The following is a 22,531-nucleotide window of genomic DNA, read 5'->3' as shown; positions in this document are numbered from 1 at the left end:
GAAATATCCACAGCAGCAGCGATGATATTCGAGGCGTTTGTTACCATGGTAACGCACGGAAATGACGTCTGCGGTGGTCACTTTCAGGGTGTTCCAAATAGTGGAGTTTTGTCGAGGGTGTTTCCTTTACCAACATTCCCTGCAAATTGAGCAGGGACTACGGAGCACCCTGTGAAGATTGTAATAAAACGCAACTATAGAATGTATAAAAAGAAACGCTAGAGGGCAATCCGTGACAGAGGGCTTTGTAGCGCAAAACACCGGCCTGGTGAAGGAGGGACTTTACGCGTGAAATCGTGCACCACTATGAGGAAACTGCGCATGTGCAGTAATGACGTGGTCGGAAGCCGGATGTCATTATGGAAAGCGAAATGTGAACATATGGATAGGTGAGTTTAACACAAATTTATTTTTTGATACCAAACCTGCTCGTTGTTTTTACTTCGTTTTGTTTGTAGGAAAGTAAACTGTAAATGACTGTGCGTGTGTGGCCTTGCGTTAAAAAAATAAAAGCTTCGATTTAAGCTAGATAGCTAATCAACACCATCATCGACAACAAAAATAACAACAATAACAACAACAGCTGGATGGTCAGTGGACACGCTACACACCTCATACAAAAAGGATGAAAACAGGGGTTACTGCAGTTATCGGGGGTGTCATTTCATTTCAATATATCAGTTGTTAATTAATTAGAGTAATATATCGTTTTATTCATTTTGTTTAACAACGAAGCTCCATTGCCATTGTTAAAAGCGATGTTAAAAGATTAACCCTTATATTTCCTGTAGCGCAGTATCCAGTATACAGTATAGTAGGACTCACTAGTCACTTCCCAATGCTATATTATCACGATACTTGCGTGCAGATTGGAATAAATTGCGATTCTTTAAATATCTCTATATTATCCCGATTTGACATAACATTTCTCCTCCAAAAGTTGTTACAAATGTAAACATTTAAAAAGATTAATAATTAATTAAATCTAGCACATTGGTTATAGCGATAGTTTTCTCACTCAAGGCCAGCATTTAAGCAATGCAAAATAACTTTAACCTTGCTCTTGTGTTAGGGTCAGCACCAACCTGTTTTACTTTTTAAATGCATAAAACTACTACTTAATTTTGTTTTGCCTTTGTGTTGGTAGGGTCAGTTTTGACCCAGTTATAATTTAAGGTTATAAAACAATAGTTAGGATCAAAATAAAAATCATAAACACACTTTGAGGGGCTTCTCTCTTTGCCTGTGTGTCTCCTTACCTAAACAAACCAAACAAACAAACAAAGACAGACATGTTCAGACATGTAAGGCTTGCATAAGACAAATTTAGTTTAGTGTTAGTGACTTGCAGAGTACTCATCTCCTGTTTGCGGCAGTCAAAAATGAGAAGAAGATTTACAGTAGGCCAAGCTCTGGATCATATCTTTTCCGAAAACAAGGCAGAGGACACAGAACAGCATAGTGATAGAGATGAGCAGGTTTCCGAGGAAGAAGACATTGTAGAGTATCTGCCAGAAGGCACAGACACATCTGATGAGTCTGATGCTTAAGCTGCACTCACTCCTGCTGAAATGTTCAAATCCAAAAGTGGCAACATCTGTTGGAGCTCAGTACCTCCTGCCTTACATGGCAGGGCAGCTGCTGCAAATGTCATCAAAATGACCCCTGGAATCACAAGGTTTGCTGGGGCGAGAGTAAGTGACATCAAGACATGTTTTGATCTGTTTATGTCGTTGTCACAAAAGAAAGTCATGATTGCTATCACGAACCTTAAAGGTAAAAAGGTTAATGGCGACATATGGAATGACATTGATGAGGAATACCTGGATGCTTACATTGCTGGTGTTCTTCTTGCTGGTGTTTACAAATCCTGCGATGAGGCCGCTCTTTGGGGTGCGTTGACAGGCAGAAATATTTTTTGGGCAACATTGTCATTTCGAATGATATCAAGAGTCCTTAGATTTGGCAACAGAGAAACTAGAGGAAAATCTGACAAGCTAGCTCCCATCAGGGATGTCTGGGAAAGGTAGGTGCAGCTTCTTCCACTGATGTTCAACCCAGGGCCAGAGGTAACAGTAGATGAACGTTTTGTCCCTTTCCGTGAAAAAAGCCCTTTCCAGCAGTACATACCTAGTAAGCCAGGGAAATACAGCATATAAATTTGGGCAGCCGGTGATGCAAAAACCAGCTATGCTTGGACTCAGATTTACACAGGCAAACATCCAAGTGGCATTCCTAAGAAAAATCAAGGAAAACGTGTAGTCCTCAATATGACTACTGGACTACGGGGTCACAATATCACATATAACAATTTCTTTACCAGCTATGACCTTGGACAAGAACTTCTCAGGTGGAAACTTACCATGGTGGGAACAGTAAAAAATAATAATAAACCTGAGCTGCCTCCTAAAATTTTGCAGGTGAAGGACAGGGCTCCACTTTCTTCAAAATTTGCTTTTACAGACACCACCACGGTTGTTTCATATTCTCCAAAAAAAAAAAAAACAGCAGAGTATGATACTTATGTTCACTTTTCACAAAGACGCAGCTGTGTCATCAGCAAGTGACAAAAAGCCCATAACTATCTTGGACTATAATAAAAACAAAGGTGGAGTGGACAACCTGGACAAGCTGACTGGCACCTACAGAGACTGCCAGAGAATGACCAGGAGATGGCCAATGGTTGTGTTTTATAACATTTTAGATGTGTCTGCATACAATGCATTTGTGTTGTGGACCCACATTCACCTAGGGTGGAACTAAACCAGAAAAAACAAGCGGAGAATGTTTCTTGAGGAGTTAGGAAGTTCCCTTGTCAAGGCACACATTGAGCGAAGGGAACGGGTGCCCCGGGACCCAGCCGCTGCAGCCTTGGTCAGACAGCTGCAGAGCTCACGTAGCACACCTTCCACACCATCAGCAACACAAAGAGCATCAGTGCCAGCATCCTCTTTGGCCAGCACTGCCTCAAAATCAACCTACACAGCCACAGCCCCACTGAGGCCACCAGATTCTAAAAGAAAGAGGTGTCAGGTCTGCGCTAGCAATAAAGACAAAAAAAAAAAACGTACTCTGCTTCTACTGCAAAAAATATATTTGCAAAGAACACACTAAAAGTGTCACTTTTTGCCACACATGCATCTAAATGCACATGCAAACAAAAATGTTTTTTGGAACTAGAGCCTCATTTCTATTGGTTTGATTGGCTTGATTGTTCATTGTTTGTTTGACCTTGCCACATCCAAATCCACATTTTGAGATTTACTTGTTTAGCTTTCCATTTATATTAAAGTTATTTTTAAAAATATTTTTTTGCCTTTTTCTTTGAAATAAATACATATGGGTCAAATTTGACCCGTAACACCATAGATGTTACTATAGTAATTAATATTATAATAAAACAAAAATATATAACACATTTATTTAAGATGTGTTCTATCTATCCCCTCAGTAATATTCAGATAACATAACAACCTTTTATTTATTTAAATAATTCTCTTGAGGTTTATTTAATAATTTTTAAAAAATTGTAAACAAGAGGTATGCTGTTAAAGTAAAAGCTTATGAGGTGACAGCAAAAATAGTAAAAAATTTTTTTTGATGGACAAGGAAGCGTAACAAAGTAACCAAGAGGTAAGGACAAAAAATGGATGATAAGTAATCGTTTTGAGGGTAATATGGCTGATTAAAAACCGACCTGTTAACATGAGAGAGAGTAACAGAAAGCTAACATAAAAGGAAGGTTAAATACATACAATGTTTTATTGCCTTAAATGCCTCCAAAGTGTCAAAACTCAAGTTGACAGTGAGCGCGCGGGTTGAGTGTCTCCAAGCATTCGGGTGTATGCAGCTTCTAATGCAAATGATTTTCGACAAATTTCTGCTTGCGGTGTTTTGAGACTTATGTAAGCATGTGTAATAGGTGGGTTTAAGACTAATTTACGCAGAGTTTGGATGAAAAAGGCAGATCGGAGGCTTTTAACGGGCACGATTTTTGCAATGTAACGCTAAAAATGTGTTTCTGTTACGACATCATTTATATCTGAGGCTGAACAGCCAATCACCTGTCATGGCCAATCAAATTTCCATTTCTGGCCAATCCACCAGTTCATCTTTATTATAAATGTAAAAAAAAAAAAAAAGACTTTAGAGTCAGTTTGGTGATAAGTGAATCACCACATGAAAGAATCACGATTCATAACTGAATCCATCCCGCCCCCCTTCATCTCTAATGAATAGCATAGCCATTTTAGACTTAACACCCAATAGGGTTTTTATTTTTATAGAGAGTTCATTGAACCCCACTCCCAGCATTACTGAAGATAGAGAGACATTTCTTGCTGGATTATGTACTGCTATCTATTAGCTGAAACCAAATATTAATTTTAAAATATATTTATAGTTGTGGACTGTGTAAATTGCATCACTCGGTCAATATTTATTAAGAACAATTGCAAGCCTGGGTTAATAAGAAACAATTTGTATTGGTGATTGGGGATTTATTAACCAAAAAAAAGAAAACCTTCATAATTAAAATAAATTTGAACAGTGTTTGTTTTATATTTGATTCCATTGCTGGATTCAGCGTCCCTGTTCTTCCAAAATGGCACCTTCCTCCTCCTCCATCTCCATCTGTTCCTGCTGCTGTGGTTGTTGCTCTCCACGTGCCTGGCTGTGCTCCCGCTCCTCAGCCTACACTTTGGTTCTTGGCTTGGTATTCGTCACTCTAGGCACCAGTCGTATAATTTTGCTGAAGTTCTCTGAAAATGAAGGTAACTTTTAGCATTTTGAATTTAGCTGGATTAAGTGATGCAATTAGCAAATATGCATACAAACTGCATGCTGTCAAATTGTGGCCTTGTTACATCATGAGTCAAAAGTTTGATTTGCGCCTCAGGGATTTTTTATTGCAAAGAGGTTTGCATGTTCTTCCTGTGCTTGGTGGGTTTCTTTCGGGTACCTCAGTTTCCTTCCACAGTCCAAATACATGCAGATTAGGCTAATTGATTTTCCCAAATTCTGTGACAAGCTTGCATGTGTGCCATGTAATAAATTGTCTCTCTGTCCAGGGTGTACCCCCTGCCTTGTACCCAAAGTTTCCTGGAATAGGCTCCAGGCTTCCTGCGAACCTGAGTAGGATAAGCAGTATAGAGGATGAATGAATGAAAACACTATATTATATTTAAATTGTTAGTTAGTTTTTTTAATTATTCAAATGAATGTAAGTTACAGAGTGTTGGCCTGTTGCTAATCATTTTGTGTTTGTCGTTTTTGCAGAAAACAAGTATGACTTTCACCCTGCCTCCGTGAATTTAATGGCAGAGACTATTAAACTTATCTTTTGTTTAGTCATGTCAGTGAGAGTGATAATTCGAGGTGAGCCTTAAATACAAGCTTACAAATCTACACATCAATTAAATAATGTTTCAAGAATTGTTTTTACATTCACATCTTTTACATTTTACATCTCTTTGTAGCAGGTTTTAGCACTTTGAGTTTGTTGTATTAACATGTCCCATTATTATTACTATTACTATTATTATTATTATTATTATTATTATGTGATAAGTAGTATTTCACAAAATGTAGTTGATTTAATGTTATTTTATGTGCATGTTATGCAGAGGGCCGTTCGTGTAAGGATTTGGGCTGTTCCTCTGGTTCCTCTTTTTTTAGCTGCTTGAAATGGGCTGTGCCTGCATTCCTCTATTTTCTTGACAACCTCATTATTTTTTATGTGATGACCTACCTCCAGCCTGTAAGTTGGACCAGTTTGTAATGTGATATGCTCTTGATCAGAACAAAATTTCCAAATAGATGTGTGGTAAAATTTTTGCCTTTTTATGTATTTAACTTTTTCAGTAAGTCATTATGCATGATTCTGTTTGTTGGTTTGTTTGAACAGGCGATGGCAGTGTTGTTCTCCAATGTCGTTATTCTTACTACAGCCATTTTGTTTCGGTTTGTTTTGAAGTAAGTGTTAAAGACTCACAATTATTTCTATATTTTTTCCTATTCAGATACAAGTAATTTTTATCTGCCTGATTTCTGTAAATTAGAGAAATGGGAACATGTTTTTTTTGTGCATGGATTGTCCACATCAGGCTGTTCCATGTTCTGTCTCATTCAGTGATTGTAATTGCGTACCACATTCTCTGCAGGCGGCATTTGTCCTGGGTGCAGTGGGCTTCCCTCATCATTCTCTTCTTCTCAATCGTGGCGCTGACTATGAGCACATGCACTAATCAGCATGATGTACATGGCCTACATGCAGCACATGTCTCTGCTCCCTCCAGCGGCTGCACAAACCATACACTGCTGGAGACGACGAAGCACAACCAGAGTGAGAGCAGTTGGGCAGAGGGACTGGCCCCTGAGCTCTGGAACAGCCAGCTTGTCCAGGGTTTACGTGCCTTTGGCCTGGGTTATATCTTTCTGTTGCTTCAGTGCTTCACCTCTGCACTGGCAAACATATACAATGAGAAGATCCTAAAGGATGGAGAGCAGCTAACTGAAAGCATTTTTATTCAGAACAGCCGGATGTATGTATTTGGTGTTGCCTTCAACAGCCTGGCACTGGTGCTGCGTACCGACTCACGGACGATGATACTGCATTACGGCCTGTTTCATGGCCACAATGCCTATTCAATAGCACTGACCTTTATCACAGCTGCCCTTGGTCTCTCTGTTGCCTTCATCCTTAAGTTCCGTGACAACATGTTCCATGTGCTGACGGGCCAAATCACCACTGTGCTTGTCACAGCTCTGTCATTCATCCTCTTCAATTTCCGCCCAGAATTTGACTTCTTCCTACAGGCACCCATTGTTTTGCTGGCCATTTTTATATACCACAGCAGCAGGCCAAAAGACCTGGAGTATGTACTGCAGCAAGAGAGGCTCAGGGTCATCAAGGGAGAAGTTTTTGAGCGGCATCAAGGGGTAAGGATTCAGCTCCACAATTTTATAACACAGTGCATGTTTTCAGGTCTAATATGTTTCCCTATGTCCAAGTAAAAGGTATCTTTTCAATTGTGTACATATTGCAACAATTATAAAGCAACACTGGAAAACACTACTAAAGTCATGTTTTTGATTGTGTCACACCAGCTGGTGTACATAAAGGAGGCATTTAAGATTTGTGCTTAATAAGTAAGAATTGAATTTCACCTTAGTCGTGTTCAGCAGGTAAAAGGATGTTTCAAAGCTGGCTTGGTTAAAGTGTGCTGGAAATACTAACTTAGGGATCATTAGGGATATTTTGCATCAATAAATAATTTTGGACAGCACTGTGGTTTAGTGGTTAGCACTGTCGCATTGCTCCAGGGTCTGGGTTTGATTTCTGCCTCTGTGTGCAAGGAGTTATCCCTGTGCTCCGGTTTCCTAATTGGTGTTCACAAATTGCTTTTAATGTTTGTGTGTGTGTGTGTGTGTGTGTGTGTGTGCCCTGCGATGGATTGGCACCCTGTCCAAGGTGTACCCTGATTTATGCCAAAGTCTCCTGGGTTAGGCTTCAGGCCCCCCACAACCCTAAATACAGGATTAAGTGGTATAGTCGAGTGAGTAAATTATTTTCTCCTTTTTTGTTTTTTAGGATGGGGAAGAGTTGGAGAGACTTAACAAGTCTGACACAGAGGGTGATTCTGACGAGGAATCTTTTTGAGCCTGATCTCTCTCTTATTCCAGCCTTTAACTACTAAAGAGTTATTGTAATTATCATGTAAACTATCTGTCAGTCTGCCTGTATTTATAATGCTCTTGTGGCTATATTTATTGACCCTTTTTTCAGGGACATCTACGATATTGGTGTAGGCTTGATGCAAATGTACTTGCAAACCCATCAAATGACACTGCCAGATCAGTTTTACTGCTGTGAGAAGAATAATCTACCATCCAGGATGGAATATTCTTATTGAAACAGAACTCAGGAGCAGAAACAGATGAGCTAGTGTCGGTAATTATACCTAGAAGTGCACCACATTGTGGTAATGAGTTTCTCATAAATGTGCCAAAAATATAGATTTAAACAAAGTGGGATCATGAAATATGAGTTTTATGGTACTTTATGTTTTATTGTCCATGTCCATGGTGGTGTATTTCAAACCTGATCAGTTTAAAATGTCAGTTCTATGGTAGGGCTGAGCAAAATTTATGAAATGTGATATGAAATCTTTTCATTAAAGACTAAAACTGTTCTGTAGAAATGCAATGATGTCTGGCAGAGTGGTGTTTTTTTTTTTTTTTTTTTTTACATGTTTTTTGTTGTCAAAATGATCAGTGTTTTTTGTTATCAGTGTTCTTCGCAGTTTTGCTTTATGTGATTGGGCAAACTGATTGGAAACATTTTCTGGACACAAACAAGACACTAATTCATGTAACGAGCATGCATTAATTAATCATTGTCAGGAATAGTATAGTGTTTTGTTTGCCAATTTAGGGAACATGTCAAATACGTCTGCTCAAGAAACACCAGCTGATGTCTCTTTTGTCTTTTTGATTCTTATTTAATGTATATCTTTTGGAATAATAATACACCTGTAGTATTACATAGTCATAGCATTAAAAACACCAGCCTACTATAGTGTAGGTCCCTCTTGTCCCAAATCTAGCCAAAACAAGTCTCCGGAAGTTCCACCAAAACTTCCCCGGCAGATCCTGATCAGATTCAGAGCATCACACTGTTACCTGCTTGCCTTTTTCCCCAAAACTGGGCCACCTTCTTCTGTTAATCTGTTGCTCCAGTTTTGATACCCATGTGCCCATTGCAGGCATATATGTGCCTGAGTTAACTTTGGAGAGTGTTGTTTTTTAAATTCGACGACTTTTTTCCACATTGGTGGTTGATGTAAACAATAACCAAATTTGCATGATTTTAACTACTGAAAAGTATGTAACTTGTAAAATTAATACTTTTCTATCTCTGAACAGGCCGCTCTTTCACTTATGACTATCTGTGGCTAGCCTAGGGCTTGATTGATTGATTGCTTCCTTAATTGATTGCTTGATTATTACCCCCATCATACAAAGCTATGTTCCCCTATCTACACAAAATTTGGGTGAACGCAGTAAGAACTTGAACCAGTAAGGAAATATTACTGTCTCCCTTGATGTGGCGCTGCCACACCTTTTTTTTTAATTATTATTTTGCATGTAGAGTCAGTAATCCACAGTAGCCTGCATGATCTGTAAACTCTAATAAACCATCAGTAGAGATGTAGTAAAGTGCACTGTTAATAAACTAAAGTTTTTTTATTGACATCATTATAAATAAGGAAACAGTAAATATTTAACAGAGATTTACAGTGGACTAACAAGAATCCAAATCAATTTCCATTAACACAAATCCAGCTGTCACCCTGAAACTGATTACTTCATCCACAATAAAAACAAATGTTTATCAGCTTTTATCTAAAAAGAAAAATAATATAATTGGCTGAAAAACATTATATCTTCAAGCAGGGGCAGACAGTAAAACTATAGAAAAAATAAGACAGCTATAACTCAATTGATACATAAAAAAAAACAGGTAAAAAGTATGGTGTGTGACCTTTGACACTGATATTCAGTCCACTGGAAAATACAAGCTCTTTTGGGGGAACTCAGACTGACTTACAAGCTTTAGTAACCATATCCTTCGTGGTATCCCTCGTGGTAGCTGTTGTGGTAACCATGATGGTAGCCATACTCATCCTCAGGGCAGCGCATGCCCAGGCTCTGCTGGATAGCCATCTCCTGCCTACGTAGTTGCATTGAGTCAATCAGGTCATAAATGTTGGCCATGGACCACATTGGTGATGGGTACCATGACTTTACATTGCCATCCTTGCCAACCAGCAACATGGAGAAATATTCAGGGCTGATCTGGAAGTAATTCCTGATGTCCCTCACTAATGTCGCTGACAAGCCCTCCCGGTCCACTGTCGCACTGCCTGGAATGCACATATATTTAAATGCCATGGTAAGATTTACATGGTATAATACAGTAAGAAATCATGCCAAAATAACAAGCAATGTTGCCCTATTCCCTTGTTCTTCTGGTAAAACAGCTAGGAATCTTAACCCTAAAATACTGTTAATTCCACAGCTCACATTTTATAATTAATTAATCTAACTAGTCAAATAGTAATTTCATTATTTAGTTTTGGTGGTCATAATGTTCTTGCATATATATATATATATGTATATATATATATATATAGCGGGTGCACATACTGAGATTTCATTCAGATGGACCTTTTCCCATTGCTCCAGAGTCCAATATTTATGCTTCCTAGCAAATTCAAACCTTTTTTTTCCTTCTGATTAGTTTTACTACTGTAACAAGTGGTTTTCTTATGATCACAGAGCTGTTTTGTTCCAATCCTGTGAATTCTCACAACATTGTGCACATATAAAATTGCTCTTACTTTCACTTTTAAACATAGCTATGTTTTTTACAATTTTTTACTATGCAACTTCAATAGGGGTTTAAGTATTTTCCATTCATAATATTTCCAATGACCACATTTCTTCCAAAAAGTTGACAGTTCAGCACTATCCTTCCAGGTTTTAATGATGAGTTGAAAGGTTCTTAACACAGGTCCAACTATTTAATATCTCCCTTGACCATAATGTTGTATGTATGTACAGCGTATTATTGTGGAAAAAGTTCATTTTCATTTGTAATGTATTTTAGAAAATGAAGCTCTTGTATTTTATTTACTTTTATTCATTACATGTAGAGTGAAATATTTTAAGTATTTTATATTTAAAATTGTATGCTAACTGGTTACAGCTCATGGAAAACGAATCTAGTATCCCAATGTATTAGAATAAAAAAGGATTTGCTATACACATATTCTAAAAAATTATGTTCATTTATGCACTCAATACTCCTTTAGTATGAATTACTGTGACATGGTATGGAGGTCATCTGCCTTTGGCACTGCTGAGATGTTACTGAAGACCAGGATGCTTTGATAACAGCCTTCAGCTCATCTGTATTCAGGTCGGGTGTTACTCAGATTCATCTTGACATTAGCCCATCTATTTTCCAAGAGGCTTACAGTAGGTCAGGTGGGTTGGCTGGCCAATCGAACAGTAATATTATAGTCTGAAAACCAGTTAGTAGTAGTTATGGCACTGTGGGAAATGCTAAGTTCTGCTGGAAAAGGAAATTGATTGGCATTTCTTTAAAGCTTGTCAGCAGACAGAGGTATCAAGTGCTCTAAAATCTCCTGTTATACAGCTGCATTGACTTTGGTCCACTGTGTTTGATAAAACACAGTGGACCAACACCAGTAGATGACATGGTACCCCAAATCATCACAGATGATGGAAACTTCACAATGCACTTTAAGTAACTTGGATTCTGGGCCTCTCCACTCCAGATTTTGGGACATTGATTTCCAAATGAAACACAAAATTAACTTTCATCTGAAAAAAGAACTTGGGACCACTGAGCAATAGTCTGGTTTCTCCTTAGCCCAGGAAATACGGTCCTGACATTGTCTCTGGTTCAGAATTAGCTTGATACTAGGAATGCAACAGTTGTAGCCGATTTCCTGAATGTGTGGGATGGCTCTTGACTGCAGCCTTACTGTTCTCTGTGTGAAGCTCTCCAGAATTGTTGAATCATCCTTGCTTAATATTTTTCTTAAGCCTACAGTCAACCCTGTAGCCTGTGCACTTTTCCGGTTCCTTCAACTTGTGGTCATGAACCGCTTTTTTTGTCAGGTTAGCAGTCTTTCCCATGCATATACTGAACTAGATAGCATTTATACTGTATGAATGTACACAGAGTAAATCACGGTAGTGTATGTGACTGTAGGGCAGAAAAGTAATAGAACTTTTATTTAAGGCAAAATGGAAGAAAACAGTCTTTGACCACACATTCCAAAAAAAGAAGATTTATATTTCAAGAATAATATGTATCCTTAGAGTTGAACCTTGGTCTTGTGTGTGCTTTCCTGGCAACATCTAAAATCAGTACTGCTACTTAGACAGCTTTGATCTAAAAACATCACAGAGGCCATCTTTTAGACATGCTAAGCAGCTTTTCAAACACACAAAAGCATATTCAACATAACATCAGCTGTACCAGCACACTGAGCAGCTCTGCGGTTTTACTGATGCTGAAACCTATCCCTGGTTACAGGTTTGTCCTGCAAAGTAGGATTCCTGTGGGAGACTTGTGGTCCTCACCCAACTAGCCAGGGCTGAGGCTTCAGTAGGAGAGACTGAATCATGGAAGGAAGGTACTGCAGGCACTTCATAGCACAAGCCTAGCTGCTATTTCTAAAGTACAACTGAGTAAACCTTCCAAGATGCCTGCAGCTGAAGACCTGGCTGCCAACTCAGCCACATTCCTTTTTTTTGTTTTTAGTTATAGCCTCATACCGCAGTACTTTGTTTAGTACATAAGTTTGTTATTAATTTGGAGGTTTTGTTTAGACAGTAGTGCACAACTGGAACATTTATAAACCTTCATCAAACTATCTTATTCAAATCAACACATTTGGTATGTGTTTGGATAAAGTTTCTATAGGAATACATTTTCTATCTTTAAAAATCCTTACCATTAATGGGGTAAAGCTCCAACACTCCACCCATGTCTACAATTTCAGTCCCCAGCAGCTTTAAAATAGATATATGACGGAGCCCTGAAACAAACAACATACAATGCCATTAGAAATAATCTACATATATAATAAAACTGTCAAGTTGGCATGTCTGTACATTAAAGATATTTGTGAAAAAAATATTTGGGGGGCACATAAGATGAGTAATAGCGCACATCAAGATATTTTTGGAATTCTTGTCTGTCTGTTTGTTTGTGCACAAATCACGTAAAATCTACTGAATGAATTTGAATAGGCTTTTCACAGGTATATTTAGCCTGAGCTTAAGATAACATATAGACTTTGTTTCATTGCAGGAAGAGAAGATATACTAATTTGAAATTTATGCCCTTATATCATAAAAAATTAACCTGTAAAAAATCATTAGTTGATGGTGCTTTCCTTTTGTATATATGCCCTTATGAGTGTGGAATTGAAATGTACTTACTAAATGCAATCTTACACCTTTATACCACGCACTTCACAGTAACGAGTAGAAATTTGAGTTCATTCCAAAATTCAACAGCTGCTGTTGTACATTTTTTAAAACACGCTTATGAGTGGGCAATTAAATTCCATGTTAACAAAGTCACAGGTACAGAACATCTAGTGTTAAATAAGGCAGTAGTCAGAAATATAAGTATATGCATTTCCCTAAGCATTTAACTATTTTCCCATTAGCCTTTACAATAATTTCATTGAAAAGTGTTCTTGAAATTTAACTACAAATATATTAATTATCTAAGAATAATATTGAAGATTGAATTATAGAATATTATACCAAAAAAGGTTAACTCACTTAAACCCACATTCAATATACAATATAACATTATAATTTAAATTTTAAATAAATTTTAAATTCTCAACATTATTCCTCCAGAAATGTGCACTATTACCATGAGGGACCATCAACCAGGAGGCAAGATGCTAAATAGGCTGAGTACTGAGCTTCTTTTGTTAAGTTCTTAAAAAAACCCTTTTTGTTTATGAAATTATTTAACAAAAAGTGCATTTATAATAAGTACATTTAAACATACATATTGACTATTTACATTTGCCTTAGAAAAAATAATTTTAACCCCCAGACATGTTCACAAGGAAGACAATAAAAGCTATTTATTCAGGATACTATGTCTAAAAGACAGTTTACAAGCTGAATATCATCTTGTAAAAAGTTACAAAAGGCAATCTGAAACAACTTCCAGTCTGAAACAGGGTTTTATGTACTGTATCAATAATGACAGTTCTGCCAATACTATTAATCTAAAAATCCCAAGATAACCAAATTATAATGAAAAATAGCCTGACTGATTCATTGAAATAAAAGTTTGCTCATCTTCTTCGTACTTAAAATCATTTTGTGAGCTCAGCTGCCTATTTGTCTAGAACACAAAATCAGCTAATATAGGTTTTTAGTGAAATGGACTTACCCAGGTTGCATGCCTGACTGGATAGAGCATAGAGTTGTTGTTGATAGGCCCATTCTTCATCATTGGGAGCAGATATCACAAAAAGTCTGCGCCTCCACCGGAACCTTAAATTGTACAGGTAAATATAAGTAATACACTGTAACCAGGATGACTATGCCAGTCAAAGACTCTTAGGACATGTGAATGTCCTCGAATAAGTACAGGGCTTTTACTATTGTATTATTGCATACTGGACTTTTTTTTCTGCCAGTAAACATTAAAAACGTTAAATAAAATGTTTGAGAGAGAAAATACTGCAGTTTGGGGCAGTTAGGCTAGACTAAGACAGCTGCAAAGAGAATTGTGAGCCTAAATAAACCTTAATTCAGTTATGCCTTCTTTACAAGTCATTTCTAGACAGAACGACCTGTACTACCTGGACAAGAAGTTCTCTAATGACCGTGGCTTGTCTTCTTTTTTACATGTCACTCCATCTCGCTTTTGTTGCTCCATTTCTCTAATTCGAGAGGAGAATGTGTCGATATATCCAAATACAGCCTTCATGGCAATTGGGACCTCATAAAATTGCTGCAACAACATGAAAATATAGAACACAGAAAAAAAGCTAAATTAGAAGTCAATAGAAAACTTTCTCAGTACTTCTGATCTTCTTAAAATTATAGTATAAATAAGTGTAAACTTAGCACTTTTTATATTTTTTATAAGATTCTACAATAAAAACAAACAAACAACTGTATATTCATAGGAACAAAGTAAACAGTAAGAAGTTTGTCATCTTCTACCTTTGGCAAAGAAAAAATCTGCATGTTAGAGTAAATGAACAACTGCTGGAAAACACTGCATCATTGAGGCAAGTGCAGAGTGTCTTGATTAGGCATAGCTCAGAGTATTTTTGCATGGAGTAAGACTCTTACTCTCTGTGTGCCCCTAGCAGCCTGCCTACACACTGGCTTCTTTGTCTACAGCACCTATCTGCAAAACAGAGCCCTGTTTTTGCCCTGAGCACATAAACATGTTACTGAGAGTTTCTGAGGATAAAAGCCCTACTGCTGTCAAAATGTAACATCATGTAAACACGAGACATTACATACAGAGAATATCATATAGCCTATTAAAAGGTTATGGGGAAAAGAGTTTGGTCACCGATTTATAAACTAACAAGCATGGTAAAATAGTCCTCCCTGTTTAAAGCTCAAATTCAGAAGCAGTTTTGGATCATTTTATCTGGCATTTATGAACTGTACAGAAATACCAGGCTTTCTAAACTAGTGTAATTATAATATTCCATATTACTGCAAAATGCAGTGCCCTTATGTAAAAAGAAACATATTCAGTCTGTCTAAAAATCTGGCATGCATGAAAAAGGTTACCATCCTACCTTCCATTTCATGTCCATATCAGTAAGCACCATATAGAAATCATTGTACGTCATTCTGAACTCCTTCCTCAGATCTGTGATGAGCTCCTGGTTCACCAGATCCTCCTGCCGAAGGCCCTTCATAGGTTTGTCATTTTCTGCAAAGAGACCAAAGTCATCCACCGGTCAGCTAAGCTGAAATGTATACAGTATAGTACACGAGATTACAGATGACAGTTTTCACAGCTGGACAGCTAGATGGACTTTACAAAACCACTGATCGTTTTTTTATTTATTTTTTGGCTGGATGGAAAATTACCAGCCATGTGGTACCTATAAAGTAATTTAGCTATTTAAGGACAGCAGCCATGGGCATTTATGCTAAACAAACAGCTTCCAGAATAAGACAGATAAAAACTAAACCATTCATGTGAAAGGCATCATCCACCCACTGGAGACATGCAGGCAGACATAGCCAAATCCAGGGTTTGTTTTTCCTACCTCAAAAGTCAAAGTATGTCTCACATGGATATCCAGTAGACATTCCTTATTCAGAAGAAAACATTGGGACAGGAGGCTCTGTAATGTCAGCAATTCTGCCTGATGGGCAGCTATGATAACCTGCTGCACTTGAGCATAACAATCCTCTGCAGCACAGGATATCTGGATCTGACTGCTTAGCAAATGGCGTACACCACTGGGAAGTTTCTTTAGTTTAAAAACCATACATAAATAAACCACTCTGCTAAGGAGAAATACATCATAGCCACTTGAGCAAGAAAATGAAAGAGTACTTTTAGATGCATATAGCCATCTAGAAGGGCCACTGTACAGCAATGCTGAGACCCACAGTAAGAGGCCTTTAATTGTGGTTCCTGAACCACAGCTGTTCAGTCAGATGCACTTCCTTTTAGGTCTGTCTGTAATGTATTGGGACCAGTTGCAGTGTGCTGGCAGCCTTTGAATGCCAAATACGTTCCAAACTGAGTGCACAAAAAAACACAATGCTGAAGCTCAGATTCAACACTGCAGAAACCCAACTCACAATCTGCGTCAGCAGTAAATAAATATACACGTTAAGATTCAGATTCACTAGACAGCTATAGCATTGAAAGAGCACAAAACACTGAGAAAACCATCAGTGTCATCTTTGCTCACATTCAGGAATTTCTACTGACTTTCCATTTTGACAGCCTGTCATATTATTTTAGCTGTTGCTAAACTGTAAGCAATAAAAGTATGTAGCAAAGTAAACAGTAGTTACTACAAGCCCCCCCCCAATGTTTGGTCTAATGAACTAAAGCAAATATTTCATGACTCAAATCCCCTGCCCCAACTTTCAAGTGGATCAGCAGACAGTATACTGAGGATGAGGTCACTACCTGGAAAAGTACTGGTTTTACTCACAATCAAAGGCCAAATGTCAGACTAATGAATCCTTTTTTTTTTCCTAGAACGGGAATCACTTAATCAGAAAAACAAAACACACTGAATGCTAAAATACACTGAAATGCAAAACGTCCCTCTTTGAACTGGTCACACATAAGATTTATTTCCTTGTAAAGCCTAACAGTTCTGATCGTGGACAGTAACTGTTCAAATGCAATTTCCACCTGGACACAATTACTCACTGAAGGCTCACAAACTGCTCTCAGCACTGTTTCCTGTTTGTAGTTAAACCTTTCTTAATGCAGTACAACCCTTGTTCATTATTGTATTTACATTAATATCAAATCAACATTACTTGCATATGTTTCATTCAACTTTATACAATTTTCCATGCAAAATTAGTTTAAAAAAAATCTAATATCATTAAAAAAATTGTGCATCCACGTGCCACCCAGCACATCGAGCAATGGATACTCCCCACCCTGGAAATATACTGTTTAGCTGTCATATCTGCAGTTACTAAAGAAACTGAGTTGCCAGCTCGACACCTGATTGTCATTCACACCAAGTAGCCAATTAGCATAATGTATTTACAATATGGGAGGAAACCGATGTACTGGAGAAAACCAAGCATAGACCATACAAAATCCATGTACATAGACCCGAGGCGGGAATCGAACCCGACCCTGGAGGTGCAAGGCAACAGTGCTAACTACTACGTCAGATTCAGTGCCGCTAATATTCCAAATACTGTCAGTAAAGAAAATGCTGCATAATCATTACCTAAACATCACAGAGTCACATAATCTATCCATAGGCCATAGATCACTGTTGTTACTCTAGGTTTTCTAAGATAAGTACTAAACCTGATGAACACCTGTAACCTTTAAAAGAAGTTAACTGACAGTAAAATGGAGGAACCAGTTAAAACTACAGTGTTATTAAAATCTGAAGGAAAAGAAAGCTGTTGTTGTACAGTGTTTTGTAAACTTCAAAGTAATTTCTTCAACAATTCCATTTAAAGACCTTTATAAAAGCTTATTTATGCATCTACAGTATCCTGTCCTATTCTATCTTATTCAAATGGCTTTTGCTGTTATTTTAACTATGTATAGCCGCACAATACAAAACAGTGAAATAAAACGATGTTCCTCCAGAACCATGGTACCACATAAAACAACACAGGATTACTTAAAGTGCATAGGTGCAAATGTACAAATACAATGTACCAAAACAAGGTGTAGAAGAAGAAACTTTGGCTCACCAAGCTGGTAATGATCAATTTTCATGGTGCTGTTGGTCAACGTCCCAAAGATTGTGATAATAGAGACCTTTCTGATAGCCATTTCACACACATGCTCTAAATACTCATCCCTCTGCTGTATATACATGCTGTTCTCCTCTGATGGAGCAGTTATCAGCTAGAATAAAAAAAAAAACATCAAAAATAAATACATCAATACATGTTATCTTTTACACAGCAAAGACAGAAATTGGACAGAACTATTCATTTATATGCAGAGACAAGTATGCTGTCATTACTTTAATATTACTTTACTGAGATCTTACTTACAATTAACCGCCTTCTGTTTTCGAAATATTCCAAAAATGTTTCCAGAGCTCCCTTTGTAGGAGGTGGTGGTTTCTTTGTAGGCTTCTGGTAGTCCTTGGTTTCTTTTTCAATCAACTTGTCCATATTTTTCACAATCCTGTCCTTTTCTCTCTTCTCAGATTTCCCTCCATCTTCTTTCCCCTTCTTTTTTGACTTGTCCTTTGGCAGCTTGTCTGATTTTTCTTTTCTCTTCTTTTTCTCTGTTTTGTTCTGCTTGTCCTTGACTTTCTTGACATGAATGCCCTCAATCTCCTTTTCCACCGGATAAGTGTCTGTAGGTTTACCATCATACTTATCCTCATATGCATTACTCAGATCACCATCTCCATTCTTTTTTTTAGGTGGCTTAGATTTGTTTGGCTTGTGTTGCCTTGGCGGCATACCAGGCTGTTTACGAGTGTAGTCCTTTCGGTCAGTACGATTGTCTCTGTTTTTTGCAGTGTAGGCTTTGGTATAATAGTAGGAAGGGGTGGTTGGTTGAATATTGTTTTTCTTAGACTGGTCCCTGTTATCATAATGGTAAATTTTGGTCTTGGAGTTGGGGCCCTTTTGTTGTATCTTTTGAGCTTTTGTTGACCTCTGGATTATAATAGTGGCTTGTGTAGAACTGGTTGTAAAGCGGTCAGTTGTTGTGGGACGAGTGGTAGGGGGGGGAGTGGTGGTGGTTGTAGTTGTTGTGGTAGTTGTGGTAGTAGTAGGAGTAGGAGTAGTAGTAGTAGGTGTAGTAGTTGGTCTTGTAGTTGTAGATGATGTGGTGGTGGTTTGCTTGAGTCCATCTTTTCTCTCTTGTCTTCTCATATTGGGTGGGTTTACCTGAGATCCAGTGCTAGGGATGCCCTCATCCACCTGACCCTCCTGCCCAGCCTCCTTACACTTTTGCACAAAACCCTTCTGTCGCATCTTCTCCAACTTTCTAATTGGTGACTGGTCTATGACCTCGTACATGGCCTCCAGCCTCACTGGATACGGGTACCGTTCCTCCACCTGTAGTGTCTTCTTTAAGAGTACCATACCAAACTTTCCTTTTTCTAACTTAAGAAAGTTCATGAGTCGAGGGATAAGTGCTATATCCAGAGGCTCCTCCATCACTTTGCCCACATTGGTAATGCGTCTGACTTTCCCTCCCATCTCACCATCCTGGTGAAACATCACAATCTGGTGCACATGTCGTTCAGCCAGCTCACAATACACATCTGGCTTGAGCAGGCTCATCATTAACCTGTAATACCCATCTGATTCGTGAGGGGCTGAGATGACCAGTAGACGATTTTTCCCAGCAAATGTGGCCAGAAGATTGGGCGATCCAGCAGAATTGGGCATACGGGACAGGGCAGCCCGTGCTCCAGGCACACCACCACCCCTCTGGAGATTTCCTAACACACCCTGTATGTGTCTTGTCTGGCTCAACACCCTTCTGTTTCGACTGGTGCTGGCTTCATCCTGTTGCATTTCTTCTGGTTTCTCAATAACTTCTGTCTGAGCTGCCCTGGAGAGAGAGCTCTGCCTTGACAACAAGCTCGACGGCAGCCGTACTTTTTTGAGTCTCAGACCAACCTGTTTACCTTCAACTCTGCTGCAGTCTGACACAAACACTGCTAAATAATACATAAAAACGACCCTCCATACAACTCTCCCCCTCATGTTTACAAGTTGAACTTCAGGAAATAGAGAGTTGAAACAAGGTAACAAAGTGTCATAAGACTGATAGTAGGCTACTGTAGCTGCATACCAGTGACTGCACCCAAGTACAGTAAAAGAATACTAAAATTTTTTTTTTACTGATTTCAATTAGCTTAGGTAATTGCTACCATCAGTAAGTAAAAGCAAGCGAACTCAGGCTAAAAGACGTTCAGTTGAAATACTTGTAATTCAGTGTACAGTATCCTAGACAACAGATTTATTCAAATTCAAGGCGATTGAAAAGCGCTCCATCACTCGAAGAACATTTCTCAGATATTCACCTTCATTCATTTGTAGCACCGCCTTTCGAAAACGCTAAATCAGCGCATGTTACTTCTGTACAGAGATGTCACTCACGTCCTTCGAACAATTAAACGACCATCCACAGGAATTATTTCAGTTTCCTGTCCGAACTCAGGGCGAGATTTTCCCGAAGCTCAGCAAGCGTGTTCCTATCTCAGGCTGAGAAACAGCAGCGCCGGTTCACTTGGGGAAAATTGATAGAAATCACGAAGAGAGCGAGAGAGAGAGCGAGAGAGAGACTTTATCCCTGGAAGTTATCCCAGACATGCCAACGAATAACCTCAGTCACCGGCTCCGCTGTAAAGAGGACCAACCCCCGGAGCTACGGGTTGCCAAATCAAGGAACATCAACCCACCTCAGCCGAGTCCCGCCCTGGGGAACAGTTCCTCCAACACGAGGCTAATAGTGTAGACATTATCAATGAACACGTTAATAGGAATATTAATGACAGGTAAACAGTTAAATATAATAACTATACTTCGAATAAGAAGTTTCAATTAAAACTGGCAAGAGTTTGGAAAAGCAGATATTCCCTAGACTTGTAATTTGAGACATAACACCGGTTAAAATGTAGAAGTCTGCTTTATCATGGCAACCCACTTAACTGTAAGCCATTGCTGTACAGTAGTTAATAGCCTACTGTGTATAGTCTGGATTGGAGATTGTTAAACAAAAACAATAAAGACTAATTTATGCATTAATTTATTTTCAAGTCAACCTAATGTTAATTAAAAAAAAACCTGGAGCCTAACCCAGGAGGCTTAGAGCACGAGGCAGGGTACACCCTGGACAGGGTGCCGATCCATCGCAGGGCACACACACATACACACACTCACACACTCATTCACACACTATGGGCAATTTGGGAACGTCAATTAACCTAACCTACATGTCTTTGGACTGTGGGAGGAAACCAAAGTACCCGGAGGAAACCCACCAAGCACGGGGAGAACATGCAAACTCCATGCACACAGAGACGGGAATCGAACCCGGACCCTGGAGGTGCACGTGCTAACCACTACACCACCATGCCGCCAAATGAAAGAACTATAAAATAAAATATTATTTAAAATAAAAAGTAATAATTCAGTTCATACTGAAAATATAGTTGAAATAACTTGTACTTGTATTGAAAAAAATGTACTACATATTTACAGGACAAGTTTGGATTATTGTAGCCTTACCATACAATATTTGCTCTTCATGGTGTTGGCTAACTCGGCCTCTAACATCTTCCTAGTGTATATTGTTCGTATTGCTCTCTTTCCCAGGACTGACATCTACCTTTCTTTATGTTGACATATATGTTTTAAAGTGACTAGGCTTCACAGCACGAACTGCAAATAATTTGGGATTTTAAGATTTTTATATTGCTTTACATCCATCTAGCTAACAATTTAATTGTACTGTACTCATAAAGCATCTTGTTTAAACACTAGCTTTTTGCATATTGCTTTACAAAACTTCGTACATATAAAGAGTTTGCATAGTAAATTAGAAACTGACTTTAGTCTTGGCAAATTCTAATGAGCCAGAGGGATGTGAAATACTTCTTTATCCCTAGATGAACCTTGACATACAGCTTGTACGGTGAACAGGTGGGTTTCATCTTTCTAAAATTTAGCCTTCACAAAACGCTCCTAAAAGTGAACAACCTGACCATCATTTCCATTTACTACTGTCTGCAAAAATGCAGGAAGTCAAATGCAAGTAAAGAATCAAAAGAACAAGCACCAGGTAATTTTCCAGTGTCTGCTTTTCTTAAAATATTTGTGGCTTTTCACTCACCTGGTGTTTTAAATTTTGTCCTTTTCATGCATGATCCAATCTGTGTAGCACATGTTGTGCATTCAAAAGCGTTCATAACCCATGGCTTACAATCAAGCCACATCCTCTCATATGTGGGCCATTACACTCTATATTACACTTTAATAAAAATCCTTTGTGTGGATAACTGCGGAAGAGCTTTGCTTCATATGACTAAAAACATGATGTTTTCGAAGTGTTTCTTTATCTCTAAAATTTAAATAGCAAGGTTTCTACACGATACTCTTCTAATGACTTTAACATGTTTACACAAATATAATGTTTAGTGCTTTAACTTAACAGATCGCCTGAAAATAATGATTGAATTAGTGTTTGTTTTAAATGCAAATGCTTTTT

At 38.3% G+C, this 22,531-nt stretch overlaps 2 protein-coding genes across 5 annotated transcripts; one reads left to right on the top strand and one right to left on the bottom strand.

Annotated features, from left to right (window-relative positions):
- Positions 1–311: 311 nt before the first annotated feature.
- slc35a5 (solute carrier family 35 member A5) lies at positions 312–8,210 on the top strand. Of its 4 annotated transcripts, XM_053497385.1 has the most exons (8): positions 460–590; positions 4,586–4,772; positions 5,070–5,189; positions 5,278–5,376; positions 5,625–5,758; positions 5,906–5,973; positions 6,162–6,939; positions 7,592–8,210. In XM_053497385.1, exons 4-8 carry the CDS (start codon positions 5,316–5,318, stop codon positions 7,658–7,660), a joined length of 1,110 nt encoding a protein of 369 aa, XP_053353360.1. In that variant the 5' UTR covers positions 460–590; positions 4,586–4,772; positions 5,070–5,189; positions 5,278–5,315; the 3' UTR covers positions 7,661–8,210. The 4 variants fall into 4 exon arrangements, with proteins under 4 accessions (XP_053353357.1, XP_053353356.1, XP_053353360.1 ...); XM_053497382.1 differs by lacking the exons at positions 460–590; positions 5,070–5,189 and adding an exon at positions 312–389; XM_053497381.1 differs by lacking the exon at positions 5,070–5,189 and having other exon boundaries at positions 455–590.
- A 1,021-nt stretch (positions 8,211–9,231) lies between these two features.
- On the bottom strand, positions 9,232–20,717 carry ccdc80 (coiled-coil domain containing 80). Its single transcript, XM_053497388.1, has 7 exons — positions 18,346–20,717; positions 18,037–18,193; positions 15,405–15,541; positions 14,442–14,593; positions 14,027–14,130; positions 12,555–12,638; positions 9,232–9,926 (listed from the first exon to the last, which is right to left on the bottom strand). The coding sequence occupies exons 1-7, from the start codon at positions 20,023–20,025 to the stop codon at positions 9,616–9,618; spliced, it is 2,625 nt and encodes an 874-aa protein (XP_053353363.1). The 5' UTR covers positions 20,026–20,717; the 3' UTR covers positions 9,232–9,615.
- Positions 20,718–22,531: the final 1,814 nt, after the last annotated feature.

The sequence above is a fragment of the Clarias gariepinus genome, chromosome 5, assembly GCF_024256425.1.
Source record: "Clarias gariepinus isolate MV-2021 ecotype Netherlands chromosome 5, CGAR_prim_01v2, whole genome shotgun sequence".
Taxonomy (NCBI): Eukaryota; Metazoa; Chordata; class Actinopteri; order Siluriformes; family Clariidae; genus Clarias; species Clarias gariepinus.
The sequence above is the reverse complement of the archived record's forward strand: the minus strand, read 5'-3'. Positions and strand labels throughout refer to the sequence as shown.

Coding starts and splice junctions, on each gene's coding strand:
- ccdc80 (XM_053497388.1), bottom strand. CDS start 20,025: ATGAGGGGGAGAGTTGTATGGAGGGTCGTTTTTATGTATTATTTAGCA. Junction 14,594..15,404: donor ATATGGACATGAAATGGAAG/GTAGGATGGTAA, acceptor ATGTTGTTGCAG/CAATTTTATGAGGTCCCAAT. Junction 14,131..14,441: donor TTAGAGAACTTCTTGTCCAG/GTAGTACAGGTC, acceptor GTACAATTTAAG/GTTCCGGTGGAGGCGCAGAC.
- slc35a5 (XM_053497381.1), top strand. Junction 5,759..5,905: donor TGATGACCTACCTCCAGCCT/GTAAGTTGGACC, acceptor TTGTTTGAACAG/GCGATGGCAGTGTTGTTCTC. Junction 5,974..6,161: donor TTGTTTCGGTTTGTTTTGAA/GTAAGTGTTAAA, acceptor CATTCTCTGCAG/GCGGCATTTGTCCTGGGTGC.